Source organism: Geosmithia morbida (assembly GCF_012550715.1).
Source record: "Geosmithia morbida isolate 1262 chromosome Unknown scaffold_12, whole genome shotgun sequence".
Taxonomy (NCBI): Eukaryota; Fungi; Ascomycota; class Sordariomycetes; order Hypocreales; family Bionectriaceae; genus Geosmithia; species Geosmithia morbida.
The window spans coordinates 625450-646093 of NW_023336199.1; the positions used below are offsets into that span (position 1 = coordinate 625450).

Genomic DNA, 20644 nt, shown 5'->3' on the forward strand with positions numbered 1-20644 from the left:
GGGGGTGGAAGAAAAAGAGAGAGAGGTGTGAGGCCCGCGAGCAAGCGAGCCGAAAAGTGGATGGGAGAAGGACCGGGGTGCAAAGAGAGAGAGGGTGGAGAGGATGGATGGGATAGGACAGGACGGGACAGAAGCTGGCGGTGCTGAGAGAGGGAGGACGGAGGAAGAGAGAGAGGAAGGGTACCTGGGTACGAGTATGACAGGGGGGAGAGTGAGAGTGGGAAAGAGCGAGAGAGACACAGAGGAAGAGGTAAAGAGATTCCACCAGTGGCCTACCGAATGCCCTCTTGCATGAGATGGAGTACCTATAGATGGAGTGCAGCGACAGTACATTCGAGTACTCGTATATCAGTGGGCGAATGGTGTATATATAAGGTACATATTTGTACATCCCAGCCACCCCCAGGACAAGGGGCGCCTGCAAGTACAAGGAAAAGTCCCCCCTCTTTACCCCTGGACAGGCCCTGGACGGGTCCTGGGAGCCATCAAATCGAACCCACCCACCTACTCGCCCACCAACCCACCCAAGTCCCGCTGTTATAGGTACGACGTAACATTTACAGGTGCTTCGACGTGCCTGGCGACTCACGCAAGCGCGGGAGGACAGGTACAAGCACAGGCAAAATGCAGATGCAGCCTGTGCAGGACAGCTGTGGGCACCGCGATTGGTTTTTTTTTCTTCTTTTTTTCTAGTTTTTATATTTTAATTTTTTTCGCTGGTCCAGGATGGCATCGATTCTGGCTGCTACTACTACGGAGTAATACTACCTACACATATAATACTATCTACATGTAATACAACACACAAGTGCCACCCGCATGTTAACGACTTAGAATCATAAGCCGATGCTGCTCAACACTCTTGAACATTTGCTACTACGTTCTACTGCTATGCTGAGTAATAGCACTCTAGCAGTAGTGATATTAATACTCGGAAGCAGTCAACAATGGTATAACATCAGACCATGTCGTACAACTCTGTCTTACTATATGATAAATACTAGTATTACTCCGTACAGGTACTGCTATTATTTAGCATGTACAGATTACGAGTAGTACATGTATATGCAGTGCTTTGCACAGGGAGAGTATCCATACCACCACGAGTAAATACATGTAATACACTGAATAACAAGAATTGCAGAGAAAAAAATAGAAGAAAAAAAATAGAAAAACTGGATCTCTTCTCCTCCCAGAGCCAAGGCCCTCGACCCTCGTTTGCGCTCGCCGGTGGAGCCCTCATCGGGCATTGTGGATAGCCCATATCTCAACGGCTACCACATGGAGCTGTACGTACCAGAGTACGAGAGTACGAGCAGCTCTTACGCTGCACCGCACTCGGTACGCCGTGTATTCGGCAGGTACGGTTCGCCTCATAGATACCCTTCTCAAGGTATCGATGTTCTTATCCGTACGAACCATTCCCTCTACGAATATGGGGTCGTCATTTACTCTGTAATTACATACTTGCATGTCCGAACCATCGAGCGATACATGTATTGCACGGTCAATAATGCAATAATACATATACGAGTATACCTTGGCACATAAGAACAGCAGGAGAAGAAAGGAAGGAGGAAGGGGGAAAGCACTCTACGAGTACGAGTCCAGCCAGGCAAGGACGACTGACCATGGGTCTAGCCGTTCCTGCATGCCGATGTCCGCCCATTCCCCGTTTCATGTCTCGTCCCCCGGAATGTCAAGCGACATTTCACCTTGCTCTTCTCTGGCACGTACCCGTACACTATGTCTGTTAGCTGTGGATAGGGAAGAAGGTGATTGTCGCCATGTGCGGAATCATCTTACACATGCACGGAGCAGCTCCGTGCTACAGGTAGTATCGACGACGGTACCCCCCAACTGCCCGAATCTCTAGCAGTTTCATTTTGTTCTCTACACTTTCCTTGCTTTTTCCTGTCCCGTCCTGTGTCACCAACATATATTGATACTATCAACCGAGTCGTGCAATATACGCAGGCGTACAGGTATCGTACTGTTCATGCTTGCAATAACCGGTTAGTTGACGCGAGGGGAAGGGGGGGGGCGTGGAGGAGGGGAGAGCGGCAGCAAAGTGGTTCACTCCTAAATTAACTACTCCTCACTGTTATTTCTCAATACCGGATTCCGTTCATAGGGAGACGACTACGAGTGCGATTGATCTCATTTGAATTTCAACCGTAGAAAGCGTTGACCGTGTACAGATTATTATTGATACAGACGTATTGCAAATGAAGAGAAGAGGAAGAAAGGAAATAAAAGAGACTCATCATCTACGAGTACTATCATCCTGTACAATCATCCGGCAAGTTTACGCGATGAATGTGCCTGCTATATTATCAGCCAACTATTAGGGATCCACTCATTTATTGCTGTTCGGAGAGACTGTCTGTCTAGGTAAGTAGCTGGCCATCCATCCCTCGTCGGACTACGGAGTATTGTTCATATGGGTACGGCGAGTACTCGCTGTACTCCGTACACACAAGGTAATACTCGTGGTAGCAGGGATGATGGTAGAACCACCAGATGAATCTCATCCACGCCAGCAAGCGTGCGCAGAGCACACCGCCCGTTAGGATTGATAGACGGGAGGATAAAAAGAAAAAGGAGAAAAAGAAAAAGAAAGCATGATGCTCGCATCATTACACCTGCTTGTGCAAGTACGACTACGGCTACCTATCCTACGTTGACAGAGATCGGGGCCAACAGCACCAAGTCACGACGTAGTAAGAACAAATTAGACCATGTTCCACCTAGGCAGACCAGACGGCCCATAATACCACATTCTACCGTACCAGTAACAGAAACTCTCGTCGGCCGCCTTGTGTCTATTGACTGTTACGTGCATCACCTATGGGCTATATGTAGCACTGACTGCTAATAATATCTCTCCTCTCGTAACCAAGATTTTTATCTACAGATCCATACAGGTATTACGTCGTATGGGCGGGGACATCCTGTTAAGCTCTCTCTCTTTTTCTGTTTCTTGTATGGGCAGGGGGCGCGTGCAATATACAATTACAAGAACACAAATTCTCAAATACCCTCGTACGAGTACACATGTAGACAAGGCACGGTCCCCTCGCAACGGCTCGTGCTCCCCGGGAGCAAGGGTGGGAAGAGGGCCCTTGACAGCAATGACGGGCACGCAGGAGAGGGAACTCCGCAATTGTGTCGGGCAGTTTCTTTTATTCTCCTCTTTCCCAACTCGAAGGACGGTCTGGAACCGTGGGAGAGTCTCTTTATCGAGAGTAATCAGAAAATTCCGGAGTGGCGTTATTGCCCTCGTAATGACATATAACAGCAAGAGGACGACAGCTGTTACTCCGTAGACTCGGAAAGATGACGAGAGAGCTACGGAGTGATACTGTTCCCAGCATTAATATCAGCATTGATCATGACCTTTTCAACGGCGTAATACTCTCTCTCTCCTTGAGCACGGATAGTACATCATGAGAGATAAACTAAATGAATAAATTCAATTTTATAGATAGATGAAAAAAACCGGTGCGAGGAAATTGGTGCTTCCAGAACTTCTGGTTGGGCCAGCACAGACCTCAGACTCTTTGTCAAAAGGAGACCACAAAGTGGCAAGCCGGGAAGAGCCAGCCACAATTCATGCTCGGCCAGCGCAGGCACATAATAATACTGTACAACTTGGGGGTTGATCCAATGATGCTATCCATGTGGCGGTCGTGTTGATGGTGTCGTCCCCCCTCCCTTCGGCTTGTTGTTATTGTCGCTGTTGCTGTTGATGCTGTTGTTGCTGTGATTTTGCGCAGAAGGTCAGTCCCGTACCACAAGACGCATAGGACTAGGAAGCATCCGTACTTTCGTCACACTCGTACTCTTCGTACTCGTACAGAGAAGAGAGTATTACTGAAAGAGTAGTTGTGGTGGTGGTAGTGGCATTCTCGCACTAACGACACCTTGTCAAAGATGAAACGCACCCTACAAACCTGCGACACGCACTCAACATTACTTCGGGTTTGGCGGGAGTTAATCCATCTTTCTTGAGGCGGGAGAGGACATAAAAAGATCTTTTTTTCATCAAGGAAAAAAATAGGTCCTAAAATGCTCATAGCGCTAAGATATGTGAGGTTGGACGTAGGCACATGTGTCTTCACCTATTGGACACGCTCTTACAGAGCGAGAGGTATGAATATGCTACACAGATACGCGCGCGCGCAGACACAGGGAGGATCTGACAATGCTTCTTCTTCCACAGCAATAGGTGCCACGTATTATCCAGTGGGGTGATGGCAAAAGAGAGAGAGAGAGAGAAGGAGAGAGGAGGGGGGGGACATCTCTACAAAAGGTTACACTGCTAATAATAGCCCTGTTGATCAAGGGAAAAGGTCATGATAATGGGTCGTCCTCCCCGATCTACGGAGAATTCTTCGTCCTAAGGATGACAGAGAGAGTGTGAGCATTATTTTGTAAGCCAACATGCTCGTTTGATCTACTCGTGTGTGACGGGGGCGATTGCCCATGCACGAGTTGATGACGAAAACAACCTCCCCCCCTTGTCCTCTAAACAATAGCGACATGTGTGGCTTGTTTTGTGGTGGTAAAAGCCCTTGGACATGCTGTACGAGCTTCACCACAGAAAAAAAGCTTGCCTCATTATGCAGCCTTGTCGGTAAGAGAGGGGGGAGGGGAAGAGAAAGGAAGAGAAAAAAATGGAACCTCCACCCCCCCCCCCCCCCCCCCCCCCCCGCTCGATCCGAAAGGAATTCAACCGATGCCTTTCTCTCTCTCTCTCAAGACTCAGAGTCTCTCTTGGTGCAAGTCTCGCGTGCCCGTGCCCCATGTTGGACAGGGGTGATCGAAGTCAAGATTCTTGATGGCAGCTGCAATGCCCCTGGATAATTTCGAGTTTCCCGCTCATAGAGTCGTAGACGTAGATTGTAGTACCCGTTAGTTCAGGTGATAGAAGAACAGGAAGAAAACAATCTCCATCAAGCCACCAGCCTCCATCACGGTCATCACCAATCAACCGATAGAGGCAATAGACTCTGCAATAGTTTCTGCGCCATCTCGGGGTTTAGCGGTGGCTCTGCGCTCTGTGCTCATACTGATCATACTGATAGAAATACTCGTAGAGGGGGGGGAAGCACTACGATACATACGATACACTACACTAGCGAAGGGGATTATCACCAGTAGTAGCCCGATCGTATCGTAACCGCAAGCGGCCACTAGTACGTGCTCGAGCTCCATCTATCCAGCTGAGAGGGACGACGCACCGATCAAGAGAGGGAGCTCCTGGTCAGCAGGTTCCCGTCGTCATCTGCGGCGATAACATGCAAATAGTCCTCCATACTGTCTCCGTCCATCACAGAGGAAAGAGAGAGGGCGCAAACGAGCCCAGCCGCCGACCCTCCCCCACCCGTCCAGATGCGACGATCAAACAAATCAGAGCATCTCAAACAGACACAGCAGTCCTCTTTCCCTCTCCTCGCTTTCACCCTCTCTCTTTCAGATGGAACAGAACAGAAAGGCTTGCAGGGGGGGGGGTAGGAAATAGATGGCATCACCACACATTCCCGAACGGAGACTCTTGGCGCCGTAGCCATGTGGTCGCGTACGATGCGACCGTGCTCACATTCCTTCAAACATGGGCAAAAGAGAGAGAGAGAGAGAGAAGAGAAAGGAAGGAAGAGAAGGTGGGACGGTGATAGATTTGCGAGATGCAGGCGGGTAACAGCAGCAAGCAGCAGCAGCAGCAGCAGCAGCAAGCAGAATCATCTCGCGTGCGTTGACTGGGTCCCGATGCAGCCGCCCGAAAGTGAGTGGGCGGTTAAGACAGGTACAGGTGGATTGATAGCTATACGCCAGGTTTACTAGAGCCTAGAGGATTGATAGCCCCAAGACTAGACAGCTTCTAGACAGGTCAAGATCCATAATTCCAGGTACGAGCACGAGCAGATTCCGGGCCGCGCGACCTGTAATCTGTACAGATTACATGTACTCCGTATAGCACGTACGAATAGTAGCATACAATAAACATACAATAAACCCTAAGCAATGAGAGACAATGACTGAGCACCAGACAAGACAAAATCCATGCTAAAATTAGGCCCTCAAGCTTAATCCCCACAACCGGTCCAATCAACCGTCTCCGTGCCGACACTTTGATGCACGACGACGACGACGACAATTGAACGTGACAAGACAATGATGCTGTATCTGCACAGAGTACGGGGGTACACTTGCCGATAGACGCACGGGTTAGTACCGAGGTACGGAGTGATAATACAATGTCATCATGCTGGATGCTGGAGCCTGACGATCCTGTACCCGATAGGCCAACAATACTCGCTGGCTGTATCCAGCACCTGTCCAACACTGCCCGTACATTGGCCGCACAGTCGGCTGCTCTTACGGCCAGCTACCAGGTACAGGGGCAAATCATGTATCTGTATGATTCACATCCACGCTGCAGGGAGGGGAACAAAGGGAGCAGAGGAGACAAACAATAAAAACTTGATTCCCTAGAAGTGCTATACTGATTTGCGCGGACAGTAATCTGTACCAAGAAGGTGAAACCCCTTGCATCGGTTACGGAGTATCAATGTTGCTTCTCCGAAAAGGGCTCGCCATACCTACTGGGGGACGTTTCAGGTCATAGCTGTAGCTACTATTATTGCTAGCAAAGTAAAAGAAAAATTTTTAACATAAAAATAAAAAAAACACTGTTGATGTTGATAGGCTAGCACCTCTCTTGTCAGACTAATGTAACGGGTTCTTACAGCAGCAGTACGAGTCACTCTTTCCGTCTCCAGGTGCTATGGCTACTCGCATGCCCGTCTCTAGTAGTAGTGTCACGATGTCGTCAACCGGCTGCTCCTGCCGTCTTTCTTTCTTCTTCTTCTTCCTCCTCCATCTCCTCTCCCTCTACAGCGGCCTATGCCTATATAATGAGTCTTCTCTACGCAAACAAGAGCCTACGCGCTCAAGTTTATGGGCTCTTGTAGATGTAATCATCATAGAGAGATTTAGAGAGGTATTTGCAGAGGTCTTGACAGAGGAGCTCAGTCAACAGCCCAGGCTAGCAGCTGTTATGTGATCAAGAACAACGGCTACATACTCATATACAACGTCACCTAAAATGACTCTCCGCGTGAATATGATTATCCGATGAATGGTTCGCTCCTTCCTCAATCTCGTACATGCATCTTTTGATCGGTCAAATATCAGAAAATGAAAAGAGAAGGAAGAAGAGGTCACCTGACCACCTTCGAAAGGGACCGTCCCGTCCCGTCGTCCCCGAAACCAGCCCAGCCGATGCACATTGGACAGGGTAGCCTCTTTTCTCAAACCACCCCGGTCATCGACTTTGCGATCATCATATCATGTACGGCCACTTGCCGTCTGACCACCATAGCCACCATCACCGGTGCCTCTATACGAGTACTCCTCTAGCCTCTAGGTAGCTCAGTGTCCACTACCGCTACCACTCTGTCCGATCCATCATCCTAGGACCTAGCCTTCGAGGATCCATCCATCAGCCCGTCAATACGTGCATCTGCCGACTCCGCCTCGTGCTCGTACTTCGATATCACTACTGCTGCAGCGTATCACTGCGTACTACTGCTGTGAGCTGTCAGTGCTAATAGTCCGCACATGCTAACACTACTGCTGCGACTAGGAATACTACGATACTCTACAATCCGTAGCCTACCCACCTTCATATGCATATATCCCACCGACCGAGTCCTCGTGCGAGAGAGCACTGCCTCTTATTACCACGGCATATGCAACCCCATATCAGCTAGCCTCTCTCTCCTGTCTCTGTCCCTTCCATTCTCTCTCCCTCAGCTTCACTGGTGGTCGGGATGTCTCGTATCGCCTGTCCATCATCCCACCTTGCACCACATGGTCTGTCTGCATTCTATATGCCCCCAACGATAGTGCAGCGACTGTCTGCTCATATCGCCAACGCTAGCGGCCGACACACACGCGCACACAGAGATGTTGTTTCCTTTTACGAGCAACCCTCTCAATCTTGCCGTCATGAGTACCATGACCGTTGCTTCCTATTCCCTGCCGCATTAGTTCTTGGAGTCTGTGGAGTACAAATTACACTGGCAGCCTATTCTTGACCTGAAACGCGCCTTTTGGTCAGGGGTCTTTTCTCTACCACATCCACCACAATCATGACCTCCACCACAACCTCCCCCTCTCTCTTTCTCTCTATCCCTCTCTCTTTCTCCCTATACCTGTCTCCCTCTCTATAACTAAGTGGTGACCCTTTTCTTCTTCACCAACAGAGTCTACCAGCACGAATATACGAGTACTCATACAGATGCTGAATGACAACCCTTGCACGTCAAAGCTATGGAACTCCGTGCAAGTACGACTTGACAAGGGAGGGTGGTATTTCTGTTCGGATCCTTGCAACGGTCCACCACCCGTCGTGTCTGGTTCTCACGCTATTGGCGTGCCTTGCATGAAAAGTTCCGACGGGATTGGTGAATGGGGCCACGAGCATGGCCCTGTGACGCTGAACAAGACCATCGATTGAGGACTTTCCTTGCCCCCCTCGGCCTCGACCGGTTTCAGCTGTTGGTTTCCATGCACTGTAGTACTGCCAGTGCATATATGCATGCTCTCTAGAGCGCGCGTTGACTAAAAGAGAGAGAGAAAGAGAGAGAGAGAGAGCGTCGGCAGTTACGGGCATGAGTCTACCGAAAATGTTGAGAGAGTGTGTGTGTGAGAGAGAGACCTTGGTCGCTACCATGATCCATAGTTGTACAGGTACGGTAACGTGACGACAGAGAACTGAGAGGCCGAAACTTGGCATCCGCGAGTCTCTCTCTCTATCCCTCTTTCTCTCTCTCGCGCCCCTCTCCTTGGCGCCCGAGACTTCTGCTCGGATGAAGATGAAACTCGTCAAGTCGAGTAAGTATTATGTAGTCACTTGTGTGATTATACTGACCAGGTCCTAGTATTACTGAGTAACGGCAGTCCTTTCTCTTTTTCTCCCTCTTCCCCGCCCCTCCTTTTATTTGTTCATATCATGTAGTGTGCTATATGCGGTTGCGGACGCGTGTGATGACGGAGTGACTGATCCAAGAGCTTCCTTCTCTAGGGACCTTTGTGATCCCTACAGAATCTGTAACCGTTTCGAATAATGTCCATCATTGTGGATATTGCGGGGGGGGGTTGGTTTCTCTTTCTTGTCATGATGTTGGATTCCTCAGCTACGCATGTAGCTTGGGGGTAGACCCCATTGATCATTTCCCTTTGTCACCAGACCTTTTGTTGACCCGTCCCCGAGGCCGCAATATTCTGGCAGATATTCTCTTCTGACTTTTTCTTTCCGTCTGTGTCATCGTTGAACCTCCTCTGAGCTCATTGATTCTACACGTAATAATTTGAATACACACCTCTTGCCCTGGCCTTGCTTTTTGCTGAGCCCCCCCGGTCCTCGCCGAATATCTGAGACACTGAGAACATTTCCTCTTCACTCCGCCAGTGCGGGACTATTTCATCCATCTTGAGGCACTATAAACATGATTGCGTACGCAATGTTTTGACTGCCACAGGTTTTTTTTCCCTTCCTTCTTTTTTCCTTCTTACGCTATGTTTCTTCTCTATTCCTTTTTGGAAATCAGAGTAATAATGAATCAGATTTGCCGCCGTAGCCAGAAATAGAAAAAAAAAAAAGTAGGATTCCATCTTTTTTTTTGGAGAGAGAGAGAGAGAGAAAGAGAGAAAGAGATTTTTTTTCATCATTGTTCCCCTTCATCATTTGCTCATTGCTCTTTTCGATAGCCGTTAACCTTTGTTGATAGACATAGAAACCTTCTTCTTTTTTTGTCCTTTGATGCGTATGTTCCTTTCATCATCCATGTCTTTGCATCACATATCTATTTTTTTTTTTAAAAAAAAAAATTTTTACTGTAAGGATTGAGCATCTCATTACGAAGGAAATAGGGAGAAGAGAGAAGGAGAAGAGAAAAAAGACTATCCTGTATATAATAGTACCCGACTCAATATCTTGGTTGTTGACGAAATATTCTTTCTGCCTTTCTTCAGACACGGAGGCACTCGATTCAACATCACACTATCAATGACCATGTCGTTAAAAGAGTATATAATTATGCGAGAAAAAAATTACCTGGAGTGTTCAACATCAGTACAGGGTAGTCCACAACAGATTCAGATTCAACCTCAACTATGTATTCTCAAGACTTCAAGTTCCCATTCATCCCTGACAAACATCACCTCGGACAAGCAGACTTGACAAACATCAGACTTGACAACATCACGCTGGCTACCTACATCTATTTTCAAAAAAAAAAAAAAAAACTTCACCTCTCCCATCTTACAACATCCCCATCACCACGGCCACATTAAGAACCTATTGTACGAAACACACACATACATACTCGTACATACATGTACATTGCATACGGTAGAAAAGCCCCTGAACCGACCATACGACAACAGTAGACCCCATCAGAGAAAAAAAAGGACCTTCAAGACCTAGGACTTCCAAGATCTAGGACCTAGCCTCCTCAAGCTCGAGCTCTAATTGCCTGATGCGTTCACTCTGGTCCTGTGAAGACGAAGCGCCCACCTGCTTCTTGAGAGCGTCCACCTCCGAGACCAGCATGCCAATCTTGTCGTTCTGGGCCGACATCATCTTGGCCTGGTTCTCGAGGAGCTGCTTGATCTGATCCAGGGACGACAAGTCGGAGCCGCTGCTGGCGCTGGCCGAAGTAGTGGCAGCAGCAGCGGCAGCAGCAGATGAGGGAGCGTACGTCGGAGTCTTGACCGGTGGCGGGGCGGCGGCGGAAGCAGCAGACGGGAAGGAAGGCTTGGTCTCAACCTTGGCAGGTGGCTGGGTGGCACGCTGGGGAGGCTTGGCAATCTCTTCGAAGCTGGAGGCGTCATCGTCATCCTCGTCGTCCTCGCCGTCTCCGCCCTCGTTGTCCTGGTACTTGCTGGCCATGGCGGCAATCGAACTCTTCTGATCATTGACGCTGGGGGGCGGGCCGCGCACAGCCACCGAAGGCTTGGGCTCCTCACTCTTGGGCTCAGGGGCAGGCTTGGGAGTTGGCTTGGGGGCGGCGGCAGGGGTGGGCGCAGGCTTGTAGTCCGAGGCGATATCCTTGGGGGCTTGGCCCTCGTACACATCACCCAGGTCGATCTTGGTGGGGATGCCAGTCTTGCCGTCAAGCCACTCCTGGGCGCTCACGGCAGGCTTGATACCGACGGCCGGGGGGAAGATGTCGGCCTGGAACGTTTCGGCGCGACGGGGGACGGTGAATGAGATGGGCTCGACGTAGGCGTCGCTGACCGTCTTGTAGGCCCTCATGACTTCATTTTCGTGTACCTGGAAGTGTGTCAGATATATGGACTCTCTTCCCCCTCCTCCTTCCGTTCTCTTCACCTCCTCTCTACCAAAGCACTCACGTTGATACCACGACGGGGCATAAAGGCCAGACCACGCTGGGGGTCCAGAGACTTGTGCTCGCTGAGGAACTCAAACTTGTCGTTTTCGTACTCGTAGTAACGAATGTTGCCGTCACTGGGAGAGAGGGAGGGAGAGAGAGAGAGGGAGAGAAAGTTAGCCTGATTCACCAACCTTCTCGTGTCAAGAGCACACTCACCCCTTTCCAGCAAGGTAAAGGCAGTTGGAACCGTCATCTGAAGGCGAGAGCGGTGTCAGCTTCAAGAGGATATATATACATATATATATCGTTACCGAGATATTCCAGAACTCACCCCAGAAAGGCATGCAGACACCAGTGCCATTATCGATGAGGGAGAATCCGCCAATGGGCTCGGCCCTCCCCGGTTCCCAGAGGGCAATCTGTCTCTCGCTCATGCGAGAGAACCCGGTGGTGGCGAAGCGGTTGTGCTCGCCCATCCAGACGACCCTGCTGTTCTTGGCCCCAGCGTGGCCCTGGACCTCGTGAACGGGCGTCTCCTGGCGGACGTCCCAGACGCGGATCTTCTTGTCGCGCGACGTAGTGGCCAGCAGGCTGCCGCTGGCGTTCCAGGACAGGCTCTGGATGACGTCGGCGTGCTTGAGGGCGAGGGGCGACTGGCCTGTGGTGATGTCCCAGATCTTGATGGAGAAGTCGCCTGAGGCCGAGGCTAGGATGTTTTCGGCCGAGGGGTTGAAGTTGACCTGTCCGACTTTCCTGAAGCAAAGCAAGGGGATCGGTCAGTCATAATCACGCAGAGCGCTATCCCTCCCCCACGACGACAGAGATGAGGAAAGAAAAGAACTCACTTGGGGTGGCCCTTGAGCTTGCTCACGGGCGAAACATCAGGCATCTCCTCGGCGTCAGTGTAGAGGGTGAACCCCTCGGGGACCTCCCAGATGAAGATCTTGCCATCCTCGGATGCCGAGGCAATGATGCGGTCGTTGAAAGGGTTCCTTGTCTGCCGTGTCAGCAAGTCACTATTCTCGTTCTCGTGTGTCTGCCGTGCAGGGCGTGGTCCATACTTACCAGTCGGTGTCGAGCACAGCAGCAGTATGTCCGCGAAACAGGGGGATGACATCGGGCAGCTTGCCCCTCTCATTCAGGGGGATGACAGCGAAAGCGCCACCACCAGAAGCATCCCAGTTGACGGAGAGGTATTCAGGGTTGACCTATTTGGTTTTCGTTCGACCTTCTCGTCAGCCACATCCTTCCCTCCCTTCCCTCCCCAACGATCTTATTCGAGAGCGTAATACCTTGACCAGGTTGGTGTCCCACGCATTGCGGCTAATATGGAGGTTATCGTAGCAGGAATCCTTCCTCGTCGACTTGCCAAAGACGTGTCCTAGATGTTGTCGAGGTCAGGTAAGATCAGGTCATCACTTTAAGCTGGCTGGCTGGGGTGCGCGGGCGGTTGGTGAGAAGCATACGGTACTTTGACGCGCGAACGAAGCGACCAGACATGTTGACGGTGTGTTCTTTGAGTCACGAAAAGTGCTTATGTTGATGTCGATATGTAGGGAACAGTGTCGGGAAGAGAGGAAGGATATGAATCCCTCAGATACTGAGAACAGTACTGGAGAGAATGAGAGGGCGGCAGTTTAAACGAATTGGGCAAGGAGCGACCGTACGTCGTAATATTGGTGGTGCTAGTAGAGGTAGAGTACTGAGTACCGTAGTAGCTGCTGCTACTGGTTGCTCGTTGCTGTGCGGCTTCTCAACCGCCCCCCCCCCTCAAGAATCTCTCTACTCTTACATGTACATGTACTCCCTACAGCTTAGGGGGAGAAAAGGTACGTATCCTTTTCTCTCTCTCTTTTTACGGGGCTAGGAATGGACCAGAAGAAAGGCATTGAGAGAGAGCCCTCTAAGCCACCCTGTTCCACGACGACGAGAGATGAATCACGTGACTTAGTATATGCCATTCTCCTTCGGCCAACCACCGAGAGCCGGTCTGCAAGGTAATACGACTGAGTCTCTCTAGGAGTAAAGTCGAGAGCATCATATCAATAGAAGTAATAATAACAACAAAATTAAAACTTATAAACTTTTTATTGCAATAGTAAAACCTCAGCCTTTGATACAAGAAGTTGAAACGCGATCCAATCATTGAACCCACACCTCCTCCACACCCATCTCCTCTTTTCACCTCATCCCCTGCAGATTGGCCGCGATACAAGAATACTACTACTACTACTAGGTAGTAGGAGGATTACCGAATAAATGAGAGAACGAAATTAAAAAAGAAAGAAAGAAAGAGATAAAAAAGGCAGCGATAACGAGAGCAGAGAGAAAACAAAACAAACAAAGAAAATACCTGATTACGCCAGCGGATCGTTTTGTCTTTTTTTTTTTCGCCGCCCCATTCACCTCCGCCTCCGCCTCCGCCTCCTCTAGACCGATGAATAAAAAACTTCTCCAAGTTGAGTTGTAAAAAAAATACAAGGTAATAAAGAACCACAAGTAGCAGAGATCAAGAGAGGAAAACCGAAAAGAAAGCCATTTGCATGACAAGAAAAAAAATACCAATAGACAATATATCTGAGCCGTAGTAGTACAGCTCAGCTTCGAATGGAAGAGGAAAAGAGAGAAGAAAGACAAGAAGAAACCTGAAGCATAGAAAACAGAAGAGAAACAAGGAAAAAAAAGAAATGCTACATTTGTACATCCTCAAAAAAGAAAAAGAAAAACGCCAGGCCAAAAAGGTGTATCTGTCTTCGTAAGAAAAAAAAAAAAGCAAGAGTGTCGTTCTTATCATCATCAGACCGCACACGTTATCAATTCCTGTCCAACGTTACTCGTCCTTCACATAAACATGCTCTTGGTCCGTGAATGTACCCGCCGACCTACTGACACTCGGCGACCTGCCGATACGCGACGGCCTGATGGAACGCGCCGACCATTTGAAACTCGGCGTGACTCTGTACGGCGACGCATCTGCTCCTCGCGCTTGAGGACTAGCTCGCACCACTTGGCTCGCGACCGAGGGCGGCCAGGATCGTCTTCCATGCTGTGGTCTTCACGCCCGATGACCTCGGACAGCACCTTCATCCAGCCATCCTTGTCCTCGGCTGTGTCCGCGTAAAAGTCAATGACTTCACCGTTGTTGAACCGAATCCGGAAGCCTTCCTCGACAAACATGTAGCCCTCCTCTTCCTCGGCAAATGCCGACCGACGACGCCTGCCGCCCTTGATCATAGTCTCCTTCTCCGTCAGACTCTGACGGTCGTCAATAAGGCGCTTGGCATTCGCCAGGTTGATCGAGGCGCGGGGCTGGCGAGTCGACTCGTGGTAAGCCGTCAGTTTTCCACCGACGAGCTTGAAGTAGCGGCGACGCCAATACTGTTGACCGTTGTCAGTGAATACGTATCAATAAAGAGAAAGGGAGGACATGTGCGGGATGAGAGAGCGGGAGAAAAAAAAAACTTACGGGACAGTCTCCACCCTGCTGGCTGAGATGACCTTCCCAGTTGTGGGAGAGCCTCTCCTCAGCAGCCTTGAGCTCCCTGATGCACGAGTTCATGCTCTTGGGCATGTCATCATCCGTCGTGTTCTTGGGACGGGGGACAAAGAGGAGCTGCACCTCGAGCTTGCCAACCTTGTAGGGGGCACGCCTGACGACGGCCGTGTTGCCACGCTTGCTCTTCACGCTCGAGGCAAACGCCGCCTCCTCGGTAGCCCACTCGTTGAAGCAGGCAATCTCCGCCATGTATGGGCGGCCAAAGCAACGGTGCTCGTGCTCCTTGAGGCACACGTAGGAGCGAGCGAAGCTACCGTCCTCGGCGGCCAGGGGAGAGAGGAGATCGTAGCCCGTAGGCGCAGCATTGTGGTGACGCGCCTGCGCGTCCCTCTGCTGCTGGGCGAAGCGCTCCTCCTCCTCCCGCGCGCGGTTCTCGAGCTCCTTGCGCTTCTTGGGTGAGGCAAACACGCGGCTAAAGGTTGATGTCTTCGGCTTGGCCATCTTGGCGGGCGAAGCATTTACCTTGACAGGCGGTGGCTTGTCCAGCTTGACATTGAGCGTCAGCTGGAACTCGAGGTCGTTGGGTACCACGAGCTCGAATTCCTGGCCTATGGGGGCGTTGCGTGCGAGCTCCAGCCAGGCCGTGGTGACGCAGTGGACACCATTGTCCAGCGTGAGGCTGAAGAACGTCCGCTCATTCTTGGGCAGCGGCAGGTCCAGGTCCTTCACGCCCATGACCTTGATGAAAAGGCGGCCCCTTTCGCCCGTCTCCGGCAGGGCGGGCTCTGCCTGCTCCTCTTCCTCGACGACACCCTTGAGGGCCGTCGCGTTGCTCTGCTGGCCGGGCATCGGCGGCACAGGACCGGTGTTGTTGGCCGGCGCCTGCTTCTTGACGCTGCTCCTGCGAGCCTTGCTGTTCCACGGCTCAACAACCCATGATTGGGGCCTATTGGCGGGGGCCGAATTGGCGCTCAGGTGAGAGAAGCGGCTCTCATCGCCATCCTTGTCGGTGGCCGTCACGACCTTGGTGTTCTGGCGCATGAGGTATCCGCGCTTCTGTGCTTCAATGACCCTCTCGAAATCCTGGTCGAGGCTGAGACCGAGATCGAGGTCGAGCTGCAGGCTGCGACCCTTGAAGCTGGGATGGCGCTCGAGGTATACGTCGCCGTCCGAAGTTGGGTCATCCGACCCAGGCTCGCGAGACAGCCTGCTGCGGTGCTTCTGAGGGATCGGCGGCACTTCGGGAATTTCCTGGCTGACATGTCGACGAGCCTCTCGCATGGCTGTCAGGTCCGAGGGTGTGTTGGAGACACGCGTCTTGAGCTTGGAGCCAGAGGCCTTGATAGTTGCCATCCTCTCAGGGATAGCGGGGGCCTCTTCGGGGGCATCCTCAAAGATGCTGTCCTCGTCCTCCGACACGTGGTGGTGTATGACAGAGCCCTCTTCATCAGAGTAATCCTCATATTCCTCATCAGGTTCACCCCATCCAGAGCCGTCATACTCAGGCTTGGGAGCATGGAAAATGGGAGTCCGTGGGGTTTGAGGGGTTTGACTCTTAGGCCGGACTTCATCCTCGGCCTCCCCAGCCTCCTGAGTCTTGGAGAGGGTGTTCGACTCGAGTCCACGTGCAGTGTCCGACTGTCTTGTGTGAGGACCGAGGTCAGGGAGAGACTGGCCAAGACCAGATTCGTGGGTAGGCGTGGTGGGACGGAGCGTGTGGATTTCCTCGGGCTCAGGTGTGCGCGCCTGCTCTGGAGCGGCTTCCTTTACGGCCTCAGGTGTGGTGGCATTCGTGATCTCCCCCTCTTCCTCCTCCTTGTCGAAGGAGTTCTGCCCAGAGTAGTGGCTTCCGTCGTCCTCATCGAGGCGCGGGTCACGGTCTTGGAGATCGACTTCCGAAGAGAGGTACGAGTCCTCAAAGGTGTCTTCGTCATCGTACTCGCCCTCGGCAGGTCGGTTGATGATTACACTCCCCTCGTCTTCCTCGTCATCCTCGTCAATATCATCCAGAGGCGCTTCCTCAGTGGACGGGATAGGCACATCAGGGTCGAGGGGTGTCTGCCTCTCGGGGTTCCTGGCCAGGCTGCGACGAGGGCTGGGGGTCCCAGCCGGCGAGGAGAAGTTGTAGTCGGACTCACGCTCAAAGTCCTTGTTTCCATTGACGCGACGCATGATGGATTCCCGCGAGATCCGGGTCTGAAACTGGTAATCGTCCAGTGCCGATATGTCGCCGACGGTGTCATCCGCTTCATGCTGCTCGGTGGCCTCGTCAAGGTCGGTGACGCTGACCTCAGGGTCGGATATGGGGCTGCTGAAGCGCTCGCGACCGTTGGCACGTCGCAGACGGCGCTCACGCTGAAGCTCAGCAGCCGACTTGCCGTTATCATCAGTCGACATCATGAGCTTCAGCCTTTCCTCGAGTGTCATGCGCCCATTCCCAATGCTCTGAATATCCGACTTTGTGGTCGAAGAGGCGGGAGGCGGCGGAGGCAGGCTTCTGTGGGAACCGAGCAGCCTCTCGGCCGTGGCAGAGAGACCAGGCGAGGCGGGTGAGGAAGCGCCAGACTGGCTCCTGGCGTGGCTTGGAGGAGCAGTCAGGTCGGGGAGAGGGGGCAGGGGACGGTGCTCGCCATTGGAGCTTACAGAGCCGGAGCGTCCCCTGGGCGTCTCCGGGGTATCGATGTCCATGGGGGAGGCGTGGGGCATTGGGCTGGAATCCCAGCGGTCTTGCTGCTGGGTCATGGGGCTGTCACCCCGCCACTCGTCAGGGCCGACGACTGGCGTCTTGTTCGTGTCTTCGAGGGAGGCATCAAAGCTCTCTTCGTGCGGCTCGATGCGCGCAGGGTCGTAGAGAAGATCGTCGTCGTCGTCGTCGTCATCGTCGTCGTCGTCTCCCATGGACTCGTAGCTGCCTTCTCGCGAATTTGTGCCGATGGATGAGAGGTCAGGAGTGGCCATCTCGTACTCGTTGACCTGGGGAGGAGCGGCGTCAAATGTGACGCTCTTGGCGTGGCGGTGCAGGGAGTGTCCGTTGGGCAGCCGACGAAGGTCGGCCACGTTTTCGGCCGACCAGTGGGCCAAGTCATGGTTGAAGCTGCGGTTGAGCTTGGTGGGGGACATGGACGACTTGGTGGGCGATGGCGAGGGGCTCGCGGCGTCAACGGTGGATTTGGGGCTCATCATCAAGCTGCGAGGCCGATCGAAGTCGACAGAGGTGCGTTCACTGCTGTTTGGAGAGCGGAGGCCGCTCGAGTAGGAGTTGCGAAACGGGCTCCCCTGTAGCTTTGAAAGGGGTCTCTCGATCTGTGGGAGCCTAGTTGGGTCATATTCCTGCTTCTGTTCGAGAGCCAGGATGTTGCTGTTCTTGACGCGCGAGGCTTTCTGGAGACGTTCGATGGAAGACCGTCGGACTGGTGAAGGAGAACCTGAACGACCGAAGAGCTTATTCTCGGAGTTTCGGTTCTGCCAAAACATGCGAGGCGATGTGGCGACCTCGGGAGGGGAGGACTGGAATGGCGATGAGTCTGTGCTGACTCCGGATTTCTGGACTACTGTGTCAGATTGAGGACGTGATGAGGCGCGCCTAGAGCTGTTGCATTCCAGAGACCAACTCACCTTGGGCGACGTGGCAGGATGGTACCAGCTCGGGGAGTTTCGCCTCTTCTCCATAGGAGAGATTTCAGATAGCGGACGGGACGCCCCGCCAGTCATCTTGAATGGTGAAGAGTTGGGAGTGGCTTTGTGGATGCGAAGCGGGTGCACCTGAATGATGGAAAGGCAAGGGAGGATGGCAGGTTAGTTCCAACGATTCACACTAGTAGTAGTAGTAGTCACAATAGACGAGGCCGTTTGTTGTTTGTTTTTAGTAAAGGAAGGTAAACATACCGGATCAGAAGCCATACTGGCTGAGCTGAGATGTTTTTTTCTCCCTCGGGCCTATGCCAGACGTGGGCACGTTGGCACGCGACTGTCGAAGACAAAACAAATCAAGGCCACACGTACAAAGGAATGTTGCAAGGTAGTGAATGTGGATTCAAGCAAAGACGGATGATGATGATGGTTGGGAAATAAAAAGGATGAAGCAGCAAGAGCAGACCGACTATTCGGAACGGAACTAAGAGGCGAGACGGGAAGCCGCAAGTTGTTAAAAAAAAGACACAAAAAAAAGAGAAGGAAGAAGGAAGAATTGAGATGACAGTTGAGGACAACAAGTGATGACGATTTGTCCCAAACCTAGTGTTGCGAGGGAGGGAAGGAGATGCGCGGGAAGGCGGGTTCCCGATGGTTTAAGGGCGACGACCCTCTGGTCAACAAAGCGTTGGCAGCCGTCATTGGACCAGGTCAAAACAAACACAATAGTGTCCCCGCGGTTTTTATCGCTGTCGTTGCCAGGGAAACCTCAAGAGGTGCGACATCGTCATGTGGGCCTTGAATGCTTCTCCTCCCCCCCTCTCTTCCCCCCCCCCCCCCCCCCCCCTGCATGTCGTTTTCTCTCTCTTTCTCACTGTTTTCACGTGCCAGTAATACAAGTTATTGTTGTTATTACTGCAATTGATACGGAGTATTACTTGTTGAAAATTCCGTGTAGTGTGAAATGCGCAAGCTTCTTCTCTTTTTTTTTTTTTTTTTTTTTTTGCGCGCGTTATCTTATACTCGGCTCTTGTGATTCGTTTATGCATTAGATATTATCATGTTACTCATAATGATGCAAAGCGTTTTGTTATTATTTGCAGCATGCCCATATGACCGAAGCTCCATTCTCAAGTACGAGTACAGCAGACACACAATGGCCTTGTCTAGCTACTGCTTAGCAACACGTATTACGACCATCATCGCACACTTGTAGATTAGGCCCGTGCGCAGTGTCTAGCATCAGCACCATTTGTCGTAGCCTTTGTATGCGTACAACATAATACATATTACATGTACGTGCTGCTGCACCTCTCTCTGGTCCTCTAGCTCCTCTCGAGGGAGGGGCCGCTCCTTGACTTAGCATTGGCCACTGACCGTTGCCTGTCTACCCGCAACTGTACATACATGTACATGCTGCTGCCATGGAGACAGCACGGCGATACGAGCAATAAGATGCGACGATTGCTTCTACGACTGTACCCTACTGCTGGTGTTATGCCGTAGTGCCGATATAGTAGAACCAATAGTAACGGCAGCATGGACATGTTTACTCTTCACCTACGTTCTACTGCCCTCGAATGCCCTTGTTCAGCAAAAGCCCTGCTCTTCGGAAACAGACGCCAGAAAGTATTACTATACTCGAACTAATCGCTGAGATCCTAAGATTTAACAAAATAAATAGATGACGCCTAGGGTAGTCTAATGTCTCCCGACGCGGGGGGAGGGTGAGCAGTTGAGCCACTTTTCCCCCTTCTCCTCTCTCTCGCCCACTAAACTAATGATGATTCATGGCACTGATACATGGCGCAGCACAAGACATGCCACATACTGAAGAATCCTTCGCTCTCGTCCGTACTCATGTAGGGCCTTTGGTAGGAGAAGCCGAGCGGATATCGACGCTGGTCCGCACGAGTAAACAACGGGGTGTGCCGAGCTGAAGGACTGACAATGCCAAGTGGCCCTAGTTATATAAACATAAAAAGTCGGCATGAAGTACACGTTTCATAGTGGGCAGCATCCCTGACATAATAGTGACAATATTTACATTGGCCAAACCTCACATCCTGGTCCGGGCATACCCATAGCAAAACCGATCAAGCTTTGTTGT

General features: G+C 51.6%; 2 protein-coding genes across 2 annotated transcripts; both read right to left on the reverse strand.

Annotated features, from left to right (window-relative positions):
• Positions 1–10510: 10510 nt before the first annotated feature.
• GMORB2_2265 (coronin-1B/1C/6) lies at positions 10511–12908 on the reverse strand (the record flags this gene model as incomplete). Its single annotated transcript, XM_035464245.1, has 8 exons — positions 10511–11347; positions 11428–11542; positions 11625–11661; positions 11740–12161; positions 12254–12400; positions 12474–12616; positions 12701–12789; positions 12875–12908. The coding sequence occupies 8 exons, from the start codon at positions 12906–12908 to the stop codon at positions 10511–10513; spliced, it is 1824 nt and encodes a 607-aa protein (XP_035319955.1).
• A 1341-nt stretch (positions 12909–14249) lies between these two features.
• On the reverse strand, positions 14250–18804 carry GMORB2_2266 (Pfam:DUF1709; the record flags this gene model as incomplete). Its single annotated transcript, XM_035464246.1, has 3 exons — positions 14250–14786; positions 14875–18666; positions 18790–18804. The coding sequence occupies 3 exons, from the start codon at positions 18802–18804 to the stop codon at positions 14250–14252; spliced, it is 4344 nt and encodes a 1447-aa protein (XP_035319956.1).
• Between the last annotated feature and the right edge of the window lie 1840 nt (positions 18805–20644).